The 14,672-nt window shown below is 38.2% G+C and overlaps 1 protein-coding gene and 1 non-coding gene across 2 annotated transcripts; both read right to left on the bottom strand.

Moving 5' to 3' along the window:
- Positions 1–359: 359 nt before the first annotated feature.
- On the bottom strand, positions 360–11,421 carry BRM (transcription regulatory protein SNF2). Its single transcript, XM_008234805.3, has 14 exons — positions 10,741–11,421; positions 8,413–9,738; positions 6,932–8,281; positions 6,618–6,730; positions 6,262–6,349; positions 6,071–6,157; positions 5,796–5,888; positions 5,634–5,717; positions 5,350–5,553; positions 4,603–4,845; positions 2,953–4,527; positions 2,316–2,861; positions 1,787–2,038; positions 360–1,285 (listed from the first exon to the last, which is right to left on the bottom strand). The coding sequence occupies exons 1-14, from the start codon at positions 10,951–10,953 to the stop codon at positions 641–643; spliced, it is 6,819 nt and encodes a 2,272-aa protein (XP_008233027.3). The 5' UTR covers positions 10,954–11,421; the 3' UTR covers positions 360–640.
- A 2,518-nt stretch (positions 11,422–13,939) lies between these two features.
- TRNAY-GUA (transfer RNA tyrosine (anticodon GUA)) lies at positions 13,940–14,027 on the bottom strand. Its single transcript is given in 2 exon segments — positions 13,940–13,975; positions 13,991–14,027. It is a non-coding gene; the product is annotated as a tRNA-Tyr (tRNA).
- Between the last annotated feature and the right edge of the window lie 645 nt (positions 14,028–14,672).

Below are 14,672 nucleotides of genomic sequence, written 5' to 3'. Positions count from 1 at the left end.
GCTTTTTCCATGAATTCTGGGAACCATCTCAAAAAGGTCTATTATTATTATTATTATTGGCCGGGGATAAAATAACGTTTTGTTTGAGAAGAAGGAAGTCAGTAATTAAATGGATTTTTCTTGGCTGCTACACTGACAGAAACCAATCAAATTGGGTGATTGGAATGAGAAGTAACTCTTTCACATGTCATTGCGTAATTGGCCGGGAATAACATTGTTTTGCTATTTTCAGCATAAAATGACATTTTGTTTGGGAAGAAGAAAGTTTGTAATTGAATGGATTTTTCTTCGCTGCTACACTGACAGATACCAATCAAATCGGATGATTGGAATGAGAACTACAGTAATAGCCAAGCAGGTGACAGATTGAATTGAGATTTGTAGGCACTTAATCTTCAAGACCAGTAAGTATGAAGGGAATGTATTACTTTACAAAGGTCTTCTCTAGCAGAGGGAGGGGTACGACCTGCGAGGCACAGATATAAGAAGCTACTGACTTTTCATAGAAAAAGATGTTTGTAAACGAAGACCTACACTGTATGAACAGTATGGCTATTTGTGCCCTTATGCCACTAAAATTATGAACAAAAGGGAAGTGACAACTTCTTCAAGTACATCATTAATCAATCCTTTAGCAAAGTCATAAATGGCTTGGCCTTCTCTTTCCAGAGTCTGTCCGTAACCTCTTTACGGGATTTGCCCAACCAACTGACCCTGCAGCCTTATTCGAAGGCTGAGCAGGCTGGTTGGTCCACCCTTGCGAGGTTTGTTGAGTCAATCTCTCCTTTGGAACCGAATTTGAACCTGGACTTCTAATACTGCGACCCATACTCGGGGGTGAAACAGGGCCAGCTGATCCAGTCCTAGGCTTTACCACGGACTTTTCCCTGTCTTTTCTCTTCTTCTTGCAGATAACCAGATCCCCTGGATGAGCAAGCTGTGGAGAATCATCCTGCTGATAGTGCTCCCGACTATTACCACTTCCACTCCCAAGTCTTGATTCCTTGTGGGGCATATGGCTTCTCATCCTCGTGTCTTCGCCACTGAAAATAGGAGTACGTTGTTGTGGCTTCTGTTGAGGACCAGGGTCAGGCTCCACCTCATTTATATGTCTGTGTCTCTTGCTTTGGCCAACAGTCACCGGTCTTGGGGATGGAGCATTAGTGGTCGAAACTGGGCTAGTAAAGGAGAGTGCACTTCTGGCTTCTCGAAAATCAGTGTCCGCAAATGCTATTTTCAAGATATCAAAGAAAAGATCATGTACTTTCCTGGCTTCAGTTCTTACCTGTGCATTATAGTTAAACCAGAGGCTGTCAGTTCATTTTATTGAAAGACTGCACACCCTAAGTACACAAGTGCATCTACTAACAGCAAAGCAAGGAAATATTAACCATTAGCAAATACAGTTAAAAATAAAGGCACTCATAAATTATCAGAATTTACTGGCACTTGTGTCCCTCAAACTTTATATGCTTTGGAAAAGAACTATTATACAGGCTACTTTTTATAGCCATGTTTAACCAAATTCAGTTTTCTGGGTTCAGTGCAAAAAAGATGTGTTTTAGCATACAGAGATGAGAGAAAGGTGTATTCACTAATTGCTTTTTCTCAAGAAAACACATAACAGTTAGTAATAAGAGTAACTAAGACAGTATTTAACTTAGTCATGCTTCTGCAACACTGCTTTAAGAATGACTTCAAAATCAACCACAGCAACATGAAAATATAATGAACTAGTATGGCAGAGTCAATGAGAAAGGCAGAACATAAAGCTTGAGCGACTTACCTCATGGGAAAAACCATAAAATTGCATTGCACTTTTCAACATAGACTGCACGTCAAACACAAGCTCCATCACTCCATTATACTCCAACCTCTCTATCCGCTGATCAATCTTTCGTAAATCCAAGATATTATTTCCAGATCCACTTGCGCAACCAGCATTTTCAATGCGCTTCCACAAATCTGTTAGTAAAGGTACTATTTGAGGACCTTCCTTATCTATTCTCCTTTGGAGCTTGCTAATTACATTCTTGCACTGCACGAATAGAAACATTAGTTAGAGTTCACAAAAGAATTGCTAAAGAATGCCACACCCGGAGAAAAAAAAAAGGAATGCAAAGAATAAAGGTCAACACAATTACATTTACATGTCACAACACGTCTAGCAATATAATTAAAAGGTGATGTTTCCACAAATCTTGAATAAAACATGAAGCAGACACATTATGACATATATAACAGCAGATAAGGGCAGCATTTAGCACCTCAAAACCCAGAACAAAGCAGTAATAGGACAATTCAACTGTACATACCCTTCTCTGGATGATGTCAGGCATTTTTGTGCCATAAACTGGAGTTCCACTCGTACTCCCGACTTTTCCATCCCAATTTTCTCTGTGGTGTTCAGCAGCATCTTCTGCAGGATCAGGCACGCTATTTGATCTGCCAGATTTGGGTGAAGCATGCAATTTTGACGCATTACCAATTCTCCTTGCAGGCAAACTTCGCCTAGTTTTTGAGGATGAATCACTTTGGTCATGTTTTAAAGCATGGGGATCTCCATACGTTTTGATTTCAGAATCAGCTCTTGACTGTGTTTGAGATTTATGGTCTGCTTGGAAGGGCAACAGAGATGAATCTCCACGTTGGAGAGATGGCGTCTCACTACCAGATTTCTCCTCTGGCCTTTCCACGGTATGACGAGGGCGAACCCTAAGACTACGCTTCCTCTTGATCTTAGGTTGCAAAACCTGTTCGTCTTCACCTTCATCACGGTCATGATTCCAACTTCCAGATTGTTGGTGGTCCATATGAGAATCCCCAGATACGACAATCTCACCTTCCTCTACATCATCAGGCTGGAAAAACACCAAGAGACTAAATTGAATAGATAGCAAAGGCAAACCAAACCAGTTAGAAAGCATCAATTCAGAAAGACAAGACACATACCAGCCTCTTTGAAACAGATCCTGGCCTACCATCTATGGCAGACAGGGAACCAAATTTCTGGGAAGAAACAGGAGACACTGTCTGCATCAACCTCCGACTGTCTGAGGATGATCCTGAGGAACCAGCTTCTTCTAGCATGTGGTTATTTCTAACTCTTTCTGAAGCCTGGGGATAATCGTAGCCAACATCACATTCAGGGCCATCTTCTTCCACTTGTTCCTTAATAATTGGTGTTGCCTCAACAGCACCACTATATTCATCATCCTCTAATTCTCCAACTTCTCCCTCTTCTTCATGCAAAGAATATTCATTTCTCTCATCAGAACTTGCTTCTGAGTATTCACCATTGTCATCATCTAACTCCTTATAGCTGGGATGCTTTTTCCCCTTGGGCCGCCCCCTCTTTCTTTCAGTTTTTGGAGATGAATCAGAACCCATTTCACTGGTCTCCAAGCCAATATTACCACCCAACAAAGTGTTCTTAGATGGTCTTTTTGATAAACTAGCAATCACAGCATTTACTTCTCTTGTACCGGTTCGAAGCCATTTGGGAACCTGGTTGTACTTAGTCATCTCTTCAATCCAGTCCAGTTCTTCATCCATTTGATCAAACAATTCAACTTCTTCTTCGCTTCTAGCAATCATGCGATTTACCTCCTGTAAAGAGGGAACATCATGAAGAGTTTCTTGGTACCTCTCTTCATCATGCAGTAAGGTTTCCAGAGTCATACGTCGCTCTTCATGTGTGGTTCTTTGGTCAAAACGCCCGGCATTGATAACCTCATCAGCCATGTCAATCTTGTATTGTTGAATGTTGTTTCTTATGAGGCTCTCAATTGATCCGATATACCGATCCTTACCAGCAAGGTCATCCTCTGAATCAACAGTACCTCCACTTCTTAGTTCATCCTCCTTCTGATGGCTAGAGATTTTGTCAACAACTGCTTCCATATAAATGACCTTGACTTCTCTCTTCTGTCCAATGCGGTGGGCTCTAGCAACTGCCTGTTCTTCATTTTTAGGGTTTGGATCAGGATCATATATGACAACCGTATCAGCAGACTGGAGATTAAGACCCCGACCAGCTGCACGAATACTAAGCAAGAAGATGAAGCAGTCCGAATCAGGGCTGTTGAAATCCACTATAGCTGACTCACGATCTTCTAAACTGGTTGTTCCATCAATTCTTCTGTAGACAAGTCGACGCCACTGCAAGTATTCCTCCAAAATATCAAGGAGTTTTGTCATGGTACTAAAAAGAAGTACTCGATGCCCTGTTCTCTGAAGTTTAATAAGGATCCTATCCAGGATCCATAATTTCCCACAGGATCTTATAAGGAAATCCTTGGAAAAATCATTGAAATATGGATAATTAAGCAAAGGATGATTGCAAGTTTTTCGCAGTTCCATACATCTGTTATTTAAGGTTTTGTACACTTTGGGCTGATAAAGTGGATTCTTTTGAACCCTGAGCTTCTCTTCTTCAGGATCTACGCGAATAGTGCCTGTTGATTTGATCCAGTCATATACAGCACTTTGAATAGCCGACATTCTACACCTTAAAACTATGGAGATCTGCAATCAAGCACCAGTGTTAGAAATCAATCACAGGAAAATAAATGATTACAAATGATAATCACTAAAGCATACCTTGGGTGGAAGTGCACCTTCCACGTCTTCAACACGACGCCTAAGCATAAAAGGTTCTAAAATTTGATGAAGTCGGTGGATGATGATAACTTTCTTTTCAGTCTCAAGCCAGTCATCTTCTGCATTTGGTGTAGGAGCTTCCTTTTGAAAGGGTTTCGAAAACCAGTCATGAAATGCTTTCCGATTATCAAATACTTCTGGAAGAAGCAAATTTAATAGTGACCAGAGTTCCTTCAAATCATTCTGCAATTGAAAAGTTAAACCAAATTCAACTCAATTTTATTATACAAAATATTAATAAAATAAAGACGACACACATTTGTGTGAAAGGAACTAAATGATCAAACAGATCATAAATCTTGTTCATCACTGACACTTCTAGGTTCTTTTTAAACAGAACAACACTTCCAGATTCACAAGACAATGAATTATTATTATTATTATTATTATTATTTATATAAACTTCATAGTATATTGGTTTTTGATACCCTATATTTTTCAAAGGAAATAAGAATTAATGCCATGCCTCTGTTTAATGCCCTGTACAGGTATGCCTATTATAAAACATAAACTAGGTTAAAATCATTTAATGATGCTACTGTTGTTGCACAACTCAGCAAAGACTGAACAGGGTTAAATTAGTTACGTCTATCAAAATTGCACCATAATATAAGTGCTGTTTTCTCTCTTAAAACCAAAAAAAAAAAAAAAAAAAGCATAAAAGTGTTGTGATCTCTCTTAACGAACCTGTAATGGTGTTCCCGTCAAAAGCAAGCGCCTTTGGCAACGATACCTGTCAAGGTCACGAGCTAGAACCGACTCCCTGTCTTTCATCCTTTGTGCTTCATCAATTATTATATACTTCCAATCAATTTTTGAAAGTTTGGAGCGATCATACATGATGAACTCATAAGTTGTCACAAGGACATTAAACTTCAAGGCACAAACCTCCTATGAAGCAAAATATCAAAAGGAAGTTTAGCACTTGTCTAGAAATCAAACATTTAGGTAGATAAGCAAATCCATCTTACTTGAGAAAATAATTTTGATCGTTGATCCTTCCCACCAACATAATATATGCATGACACAGATGGAAGCCAAGTATGCAACTCACTCTGCAAAAGGAACTCAGTTAGGCATGTTAACAAACAGTAAGCAATGTCTTATTCATGTAGAACAGAAAATAAACTAACCTTCCAATTTACCAAAACAGCATTGGGAACAATTATGAGATGCGGCCCATAGTTTCCTTTGAACTCCATTAAATATGCAATCAATGCCATCACCTGCATGAGGAAAATTATATATAATTCAGTTTAATTCACACTGCCAAGGGAACTAAGGTACTACATGAGACTCACTGCCCCACATATTATATGGCAAATCCTAATATATCAACCGCCACAGCTATTCATCATATAACATATGGTTTTTCATGTCTAAAGAGAGGAACAGAAGAGAAAGTCACCTGTACAGTTTTCCCAAGACCCATTTCATCTGCTAATATTCCATTTAACTTGTTGTTATACAGAGAAAGCATCCATTGCAACCCAACCTGCAGAACCACAGACAGTCAAAAATAGACTAGCTTGCTACAGAAGTAATAGTGGACATCAAGCAAAAGCCAAATAGTAACAATTCTTAATTACAGCAACCTACAAGTTGATAGTCTCTTAAGTTTCCAGTCCGTAACATTGAGGGTTGCCTTATGACCCTTTCATTCACAGCATGTGCAAGACTATAATACCTGAAGACAACCATGAGAAATGAGAAACAAATAGGAGATAAAAATGATTATACATATCTAAGTACATGCACTACACATAAGGGAGCCTTCAAAAATGTTTTGGAAACAAATTGATAGTGATTTGAAATCAAATTAAGAAATAAGATAAATAGTTATTGCAGATACTAGGCACATTTTAAAAAACCAGCAGTAGTAGAAACCTCCACCTCAAGAAACCAACTGCACATTCAAATTTATGTCATCAAGCAAAGCCAAACAATTAACTTACTTGTTAACAGATGAACTATCTCTAGGTGCATTCATTTCTATAAATCGATTTCTAATCAGTACTTCCTCTCCAGCACAAGCTGCTGCCGCCCTAACTTCTTCCTCAGAGAGACCCTAGTTGTAGACAAACAGATCCAACATGGATAAGTAACATAGAGGAAGTGATCCAGCATGGTTTATAACAAAAAAATGAAAACTTTGTACCCATATAGTCAAAGGAATTTATTAAAAAATCATGTGAAAATAAAGAAGTCAAGATTGACAAATTAAGAGGCCAGTGGGAGGGGGGAGAGAGAGAGAGAGAGCAACGCATACCTGCACCCGTGCAGAAGCTGCAGCAGCATTTGCTGCCTCTTCCACTTCCTGTTGATTCTTGGCAGCTGTTATTTTACTTCCAAGCTTATGAAGATATTCCTCAGTCTGACTCAAAAATGATGATAGAACCGCATATCTCTCTGCTGCATCCCCTGGGATACTAGTCTGCTGTTCTAGCAAAATTTCCCTGTACCTTTCAACATCATTATTCTTCAATGCTTCCATCCTTTTACTCCTATCATCATCCTTTCTTTTTGAAAACTCCCTCAACATTCTCTCATGATATTTGGCAACTCCCCTGTTGCGTGCAGTCCGTGCATCACGAATGGCCCAGTGTGCTTCAAGTAGCTTCTTACGCCACTGGAAAATAGATTTCAGTTGCTTCTCCCTCATGGCTTTCTGAGAGGCCTGCACTTGCCTAGCTAGCTCCATCCGCTGACGCTCACAAAGCCGAACAAACTTCCTATAAGGCCTGTCAGGCATTGCCATTATCTCCTGCTGTTGTTGATCAATTTCATCTCTTAAGCGTGCCTGTAAATCTAAAAGTCGAAGCTTTTTTTCTTCAATTTGCAACCGCAAGACAAGATCAGGCCTAATCCTTTTCCTCTCCAAATTTACCGCCAATAGACCACCAATCTTCTTAATATTTTCTGTTCTCTTCTTGTTAAGGACTTCCACACCTTCCTCAAACAGAAGATCTTTGACATCATATGCCAATGTTAGATTATTATTATTGCTGTTAGTATTGTTGTTGTTCACCATCACTCCTGAACCAAAAGAGTCATGTTTCCTAGTGAAAAAGGGGAAATCAAACAGTGGTCCGTGATACTTTCTAGCTGAGCTAACATCTTTTGGCTGGGGTACAGTGCTTGCTTGCGCAGGCTTCTTAACTTGCATGGCATCAGATACAGCAACCTGTGATGCAACAGACTTTCCCCTATCAACTGGAAACTCACTTCTAACAGGAGCTTTTTGAATACTGCGTTCAACTTCATGGTCCAACTTAACAGAAGATAAAGTGGAATGCTGCTCTTCTTTTCCAGAAGACACCACGGGAGTAGGTTCCTTCAACGCAGTGGGCGTTCCTTGCACATGAACTGTTGATACAGTTGCTTTCTCATCTCCAGTAAAAGCTTCCTCTTTTGGAACGTTCTGTGCATTTATTGATGCCACAGCCTGTGAATCTTTTTCACTGGACTCCACATGCCGCACATGATCTTCTATAACCTTCCCAGAAGATTTATCCTGAATGTTTCCTCCTCCAGGAAGCAATTGTTGCTGTAGCTGCAGATCAAGTGGTGGTGGAGCAATAGCCCGAAGAAGTTCTTGTGGGAGTGTGCCTTCACCTTTCTATCAAGCAAGGGGAAATTGAAGTAAGCAACGTGTTCATAATCAACTCTACCTGTTCCATAAAAATCTATAAACCAAATATATAAATGAAAGGCAATAATAGAAGGGATAAAAACAGAGAACTAATGCACCTTGAGTCGCCTAAATGCTAGTATTTGAGCTTTAAGAACATGAAGCTGCTGTTTGGTGAACCCAAGACGTTGTTGTGGCATCTGAGTAGACGGTCCACCTTGTGTCTGTATGTGGTTGCCAGAGCCCCCATCATTAGGAACTACAGCCTGTGGAGAAGATCGACTCAACTGCTTCTGGTATTGCATCTGCAATGTCTCTGGATTGTTCAGTGGACTTTTTCCGTGGAAAGAGTGATCCACACCCTGGCTTGTGTTTGCAGATGACTGTGTGGGGTGGATAGAAGTCATTCCATTTCCAATAGGAACCGACTGCCTAGGAGGCATCTGGTTTTCTCTGCCATGAACAGCAAACTGCTTCACAGGAATGCTGTTACTATTGTTAAAGATGCTAGTATTTGAACCTGAACCAAAAGGGCTAGGAGCAACCGTCTGCTTTGCTTTTGCAGAGCTAGACTGTCCAGATACATCGCTTGATGAATTAGCATGCGGAGAACTCTCACTCGCAACTGGTGGAGAAGTAACCTGCGGCTTTGACACTGGAACAGGTGATGATTGTACACCCATGTTGCTTTCATTTGCCTTTTGTTGAGCAGCCATCCTAGATTGCAACAATGGAATGAGCTGCGCCATCAAGTTGGCATTTCCAGGCTGTGAAAGATCAATGTTGTGCTCAAGTGCAAATGCTTGCAACTGAGCAGCCAATGCAATCTGGTTGTTCGGCGTGTTTTGGGTGCTTTGCTGAGCCTGTGGCGCCAGCATTGGCCTTAACATATTTCCAGGAATGAATTGACCTATGCCTGACTGCTGGGCTGAAGGCTTTGATTCACTCCTTTGGTCAGAGGGTGGCTGTGCTTGGTCCATCTGCTTTTCTCCACGAGTAAAATGTTCCGTCGAGTTCTTAGACGATGATGCTTGTGCCTGATTAGCTGCCTGCATAGACATGAGTTCCTGCATTTTCATATTTCCCAATCGCATGTCCTGGTCCTTTCCAGATGGAGGCCCCAACAATCCCATTTTAGCTTGCTGCTGAGATTGCATTGCCAAACCTGACTTCTGCTGGGCAGCCTGAAAAGCATAATGAAGATAAGCTTGATGAACTGGATTTAACACTTGCTGGTCAACACCTTGACTCCTATTCTGTCCATCCTGGGAGCCATGTTGTTGAGCCAAATCAATGAACTTCCTAGATTGTTGAGGCATTTGACTGGAGCCAGGAGATGAAACAAAATTGCTCCCTCCCAGAACTCCTTGGAGACCAGCAGCTTGATATGCTAGAAGAGCTTCATTCCCTTCAGGTTTTCTTAAAAATTGTTGCTGTTGTAATGACTGCATGACGATAAATTTTATAAGAATCTCAGTCACATCAATATTTAATATGAAAAACTGCTTAGACTAATGACATGAACAAAATCTAAAAAATACACATCCCCCAATATCATTTGCATAACTTTGATCTGAGACGGTAAAAGTATGAAAGTGTTGTGGATATTGATATCGTTCAAATTAAAACAAATTCACAGAACCTGAGCAGATCTCCAGTACAAATGTGATCCTACCAATGCACCAGAACAATATGATTGTAACTATCAGATTCATGTTTCTGAAAGTCATGCAATTTGTAGGTGTGTCAGCTATAGCTCCCTAGAGCAAGCCATGTAAAAAACAATGACAATAAGAACCCAGGGCTCCGGGTAAGAAAAATGTTATAGGACACAGGCTTATTTTCATTTAGTTAATAAGGCGGACTCAAACAAATTAAACCATATGATTCCTCTGTTACATATAGCAATCAAACTAATCAAAAACTTTAAAAAGTAGTGCAGCAGAACAAATAAGAGTTGGACATGGTCGCCTATAATTTAACATCACATGTAAGGAATGGAAGACAGTAAAACAAAACCATAAGCAGACGCCAGCTTGTTGTCATTAAGCTATCTTGAATTTAATGGAGCAAAAGTAGATGCCAAATTACAGTTAAGCAGCTAAAAGTACAATGCTAAGATCAGTTACCATTAAGACCTGCCAAGTTTGACTCCTTGAATACCTAAAAGCTCTTGTTCAAGAAATCAAGTGAGCAACCAACTAACTTACCAAATGTCCGATAGTAACAGTTAACAAGAAAACCACGACACACAGATGTATCAATAGCAAAAATTCACTCCAACCCATTTGGAAGAACACTCCCAAATAGAAAACCTACATAATGTAGCAATCATAACCAAACCAAAAATGACAAAATTCACACTGACCCATCTGCAGCGACACTCTAAATTCCAATTTCACTCGATTTCCACAAAAAATTCAATTTTCAGCCACACAAATTCTTACCTGCCTAGACCCTAATTGCTGCTGCTGCTGCTGTTGCTGCTGCTGCTGATGTTGATGTTGATGCTGCACAGAATCGAAACCCAAGTGTGGCGTAGACACGGCAGAGGACGACGAAGATGGTGAAGCAGCCGACGATGTCGATCCAGCCCGACCCGCGGGGCCCACTCCCGGGTTCCGGCTGGGCCCGCCTCCACCTCCGCCACCAGATTGCATGCAACTCAACTCAAATTCACACACATCCAACAAACTCAAATCATCCCCCAAAAAGAAACCATAAATTCGAAAAAATAAAACCCCCAAAAAGCTCAAAACCCAAGAAAACTCAAATCCCTCCAAAAAAACTCCAACTGAAACCCTATCTGGGCCCTCGGATCCCAACGTTCAAAAACCCCCAAGCTCAAAACTCTCTCTTAGCAACTTTCTCTCTCAATAAACCAAAAAAAACGCGGGAGTTCCGGAGTGGGGGCTACAGACCGATGGATCCTAGAGACGCGAAGTTGACGGGAATCGGCGACTGAACTCACTCTCTTTGGTTGGGTTTTCCGCGATTCACAAATTTTTTGCGTCAAACCCTAGCGATTTTCAATTTTTTTTCAATTTCAAAATTTTATTAAAAAATTCATTTTTGTTTTTGCATTTAATTCTTTAGTATTTTCCTTCTCTCTTTTTTTTTCCCTGCTCAAGTTTGGGTGATGAAGCACTTCTGCTTTATATGGCTTTGTGCTAAAACAATGAGGTTGGGTCCGGTTGACTACCGTTAGATATTTGCGGAGAGAGGTCCAGTTGTAAATTGCCCCTACAATGGGACCTAATTGCAGAAGTGCCACAAATTTATGACTTTTAACTTTCTTTCTTTTTAAAAATGATGAATTCATTTCTGTGTGATTTTATTCCTAATAGAAGAGTGTTTTACCACTAGAGTTATAACTTACATTTATAAAGGATGAAAAATACCCATCAATTTTATATGTAACTTATGCATATTTATTTTTAAAAAATTACAAGTTAACATATCACCACGGAAATGACACATATATTAATTCGAGATATGCATGTCTCACATTTGTCGTTAAAAATATGCATAATTTTCTGTGCAATTAAGTAACGTATCGAAAACGTGAGCATTGTCGTTACATAGAGAAAAGAAGAAAAAAGATTACACAAGCATATTTACTAATCTGATGTCAGGATTACGCGATAGGTGATATGTCAATTATTTTTATAAATTATCATAGGTCATGGTAATTAGTAATACCAAGTACACTTTATTCTTCATTAGTTGTGATTTGTTACATAATCTAGTTGATATATATGAATTTAAATTTGAGTCATGACAATGATTCTAAATAGAATCTTCTTCTTTTTTTTTCTCTTTTTTGAGGACCTTTCCTAAGCGATAATATGTTAAACTCACACACACTACATGGATGCTAAGACTCGAACTCAAGGTCTTTCATGAAGAACATTTGCTCTAAACCACTACACTAATGGATCGTTCTGTTAAATGAAACCATTTTAAGTGCCAAAGGGAAACTGTTTTTTTTTTAAGACTTTATTTTGTGAAACATCAAAGACTAATTTATGATAAAAACATAGCTATATTCAAAGAGTAAAGGTATCCGAATTGAAGCAAAAAGACAAATCTCCAATCAAATAAATAAAATGTAAAATAGTCTTAGCCAATCAAATCCATATGAGCTCCTATGTTTTTGGCTGTTTATATTAACTTTTTGTCATGCGACAGATTCGAATTTCTTACTTTTTCTTTATAGAATAAACAACTATAAAAAAAAATGTTGTGACCAATTAAGATATATTTCTGAGCGCCTGACAAACTTTTTCGTTATGCCACGCGTCTAATAGAATATGGCAAATGGCAATTTCCAATTTGGTTTAGTTATTCGCAAACGCCCTGAGGAAGAAAAGAGAAGGAACCTTCATTAGAAGTTCTTAGCTAATTGAGATGGATCACAGTCACATTGCGAAGGTTTAAAAGTAAATTTATGTGAAGTGCGTGGGTTAAAGACCAAATTTATGTTACAATTAAGCATTAATTGTGCCATATTTTTTACTTATTTGACTTTAAAGATAAAATATTGGGAGTCATTAATTGTGTGACTAAATCTGTAATTTTGAGGAAAAAAATGGGTTTTATTTAAAATTTTCTAACTTATTTTGTTAGAGCATTACAATCATGCTTCCTATTTTTCAGTTAAAATTTAGTTGAAAATGCACAAAAGTTATTTTAGGAACTCTGTATAAAATTTGAACTCTAATCATATGGAAATCATAAATACTATAATTATTTTTAATTCAATATGATTGGTCCATTTCTATAAAAAAAAAATAATACAAAAAAATATTAATTAAAAGTTTAAACTATACATGAAATAAAGCATCATTAAATTATAGGTAGCCACTAGGTGTCATTTCTCTCTCTTCATATTTAGGAGCTCCTAGAGATCCCTATTTTATGAGGTAGATAGGGAGTATGGTTGGAGTTGTATTTTTCCAATTCCTCTCTAAAATTTGTTTAAGGAAGTGATTTAGGGAGCTCATTGTAGATGTTCTTAGAGATTGTCTTTTGTAGCGTTTGAGAATGTTAATGTGAAAATGTCTCACATTGGAACCCCAACTTCCTTCATGGTATCAAAGCGGGTTAGCCTACGTGTGAAAGCCCAATGGTCACACCTGCTCCACATCACCCAATATGTGTTGTCCACGTGTTAGTCTTGAAATTAGCCACAAGTGTAGGGGGTGTATGAGAATGTAAAGGTAAAAATGTCCCACATTGAAAACTTGAGAAACTTAACAATGACTACCTTAGATTTTGTTTTGAAGAAAAGTAAAGATAAGCTTTAAAGTGTAAAAAATCTTTGCCGAGGCGAATTGGATAAAAGTTAGGTGTGAATGGATAGATTCTTTTACATTGCTGATTTAACAAAGTAGAGTAATTTTTTTAGAATCTTTTTTATTGGAAGGGGCGATAATATACTAAATTTACACACACTATACAATGCTAGGATTCGAACCCAGGACACTAGTGGGTCCTTTTCAGTATTTTTTTTATTTTATAAAAACAAAGTAGAGTAAAATAGTGTTTTTTTGTTTGTTTGTCCTACATATAAAGTTACAAATCCCAAAACGATGTCGTAATTTAATATCTAAAGTCCTACTTTGTAAAGATAAAAAAAATATATCCGACCTGCCGGATTCGAACCAGCGACCTAAGGATATCTGCTGTTTGCAACTACAGTCCTCCGCTCTACCAACTGAGCTAAGGTCGGATGTTGATACGTTGTTGGATTATTACAAATTTATATTATCTGTCCTCTCTCTTTCAGGGATTAATCATTTTCCTAGATAGTGTCACTGCCACTTCCACATAGCTAGCTGACATTTAAGGTTACTTATTAGATTTAAAAATAAATAATAAACAATGAGATTAAATATCGAAAGGTATTATTTTAGTAGGATACTTATATTTTATCTTCTACATAAATCAAGAGGTCATTATCATTAAATTTCCAAATAACTCAAAATTGTCCTCTTAAAAAAATTTCTAAACACAAATACTTCATATAAAAGGACAAATATATAAACTAATACTCTATTAATGCAATTAATTTATAAAAAAAGAAAAAGAAAGAAAAGTTGATGTTGAACAGAGAGATGGTGCATAATGCAATGTAAAAATGTGATATGGCGTTACATTTTCCTTATGTGAAAGCAATAGTGTAGCCTGCCTTGATCAAAGAATAAGTTGGTTTCAATTTTTATTTTAGATTTAAAATCATAACAAGTATTTGTTAGATTAAAGATCATGCTTACTGATTCATCCCCAAAAAAAAAATAAAAAAGATCTTGCTTACTGATCTTAATACGAAGAATGTGAAGCTTTTAATGGAACTTAATCTCAATTTGTTCCTTCC

This window comes from Prunus mume, linkage group LG5, assembly GCF_029339155.1.
Source record: "Prunus mume cultivar Tortuosa linkage group LG5, ASM2933915v1, whole genome shotgun sequence".
NCBI classification, from domain to species: Eukaryota; Viridiplantae; Streptophyta; class Magnoliopsida; order Rosales; family Rosaceae; genus Prunus; species Prunus mume.
The sequence above is the reverse complement of the archived record's forward strand: the minus strand, read 5'-3'. Positions and strand labels throughout refer to the sequence as shown.

What these genes read in the sequence shown, in the direction of transcription:
- BRM (XM_008234805.3), bottom strand. Translation starts at nt 10,953, where the DNA reads ATGCAATCTGGTGGCGGAGGTGGAGGCGGGCCCAGCCGGAACCCGGGA. An exon ending in CTGACATCATCCAGAGAAGG is followed by an intron (nt 2,039 to 2,315) that starts GTATGTACAGTT and finishes CTATTCGTGCAG; the next exon opens with TGCAAGAATGTAATTAGCAA. An exon ending in TTTATGGTTTTTCCCATGAG is followed by an intron (nt 1,286 to 1,786) that starts GTAAGTCGCTCA and finishes TATAATGCACAG; the next exon opens with GTAAGAACTGAAGCCAGGAA.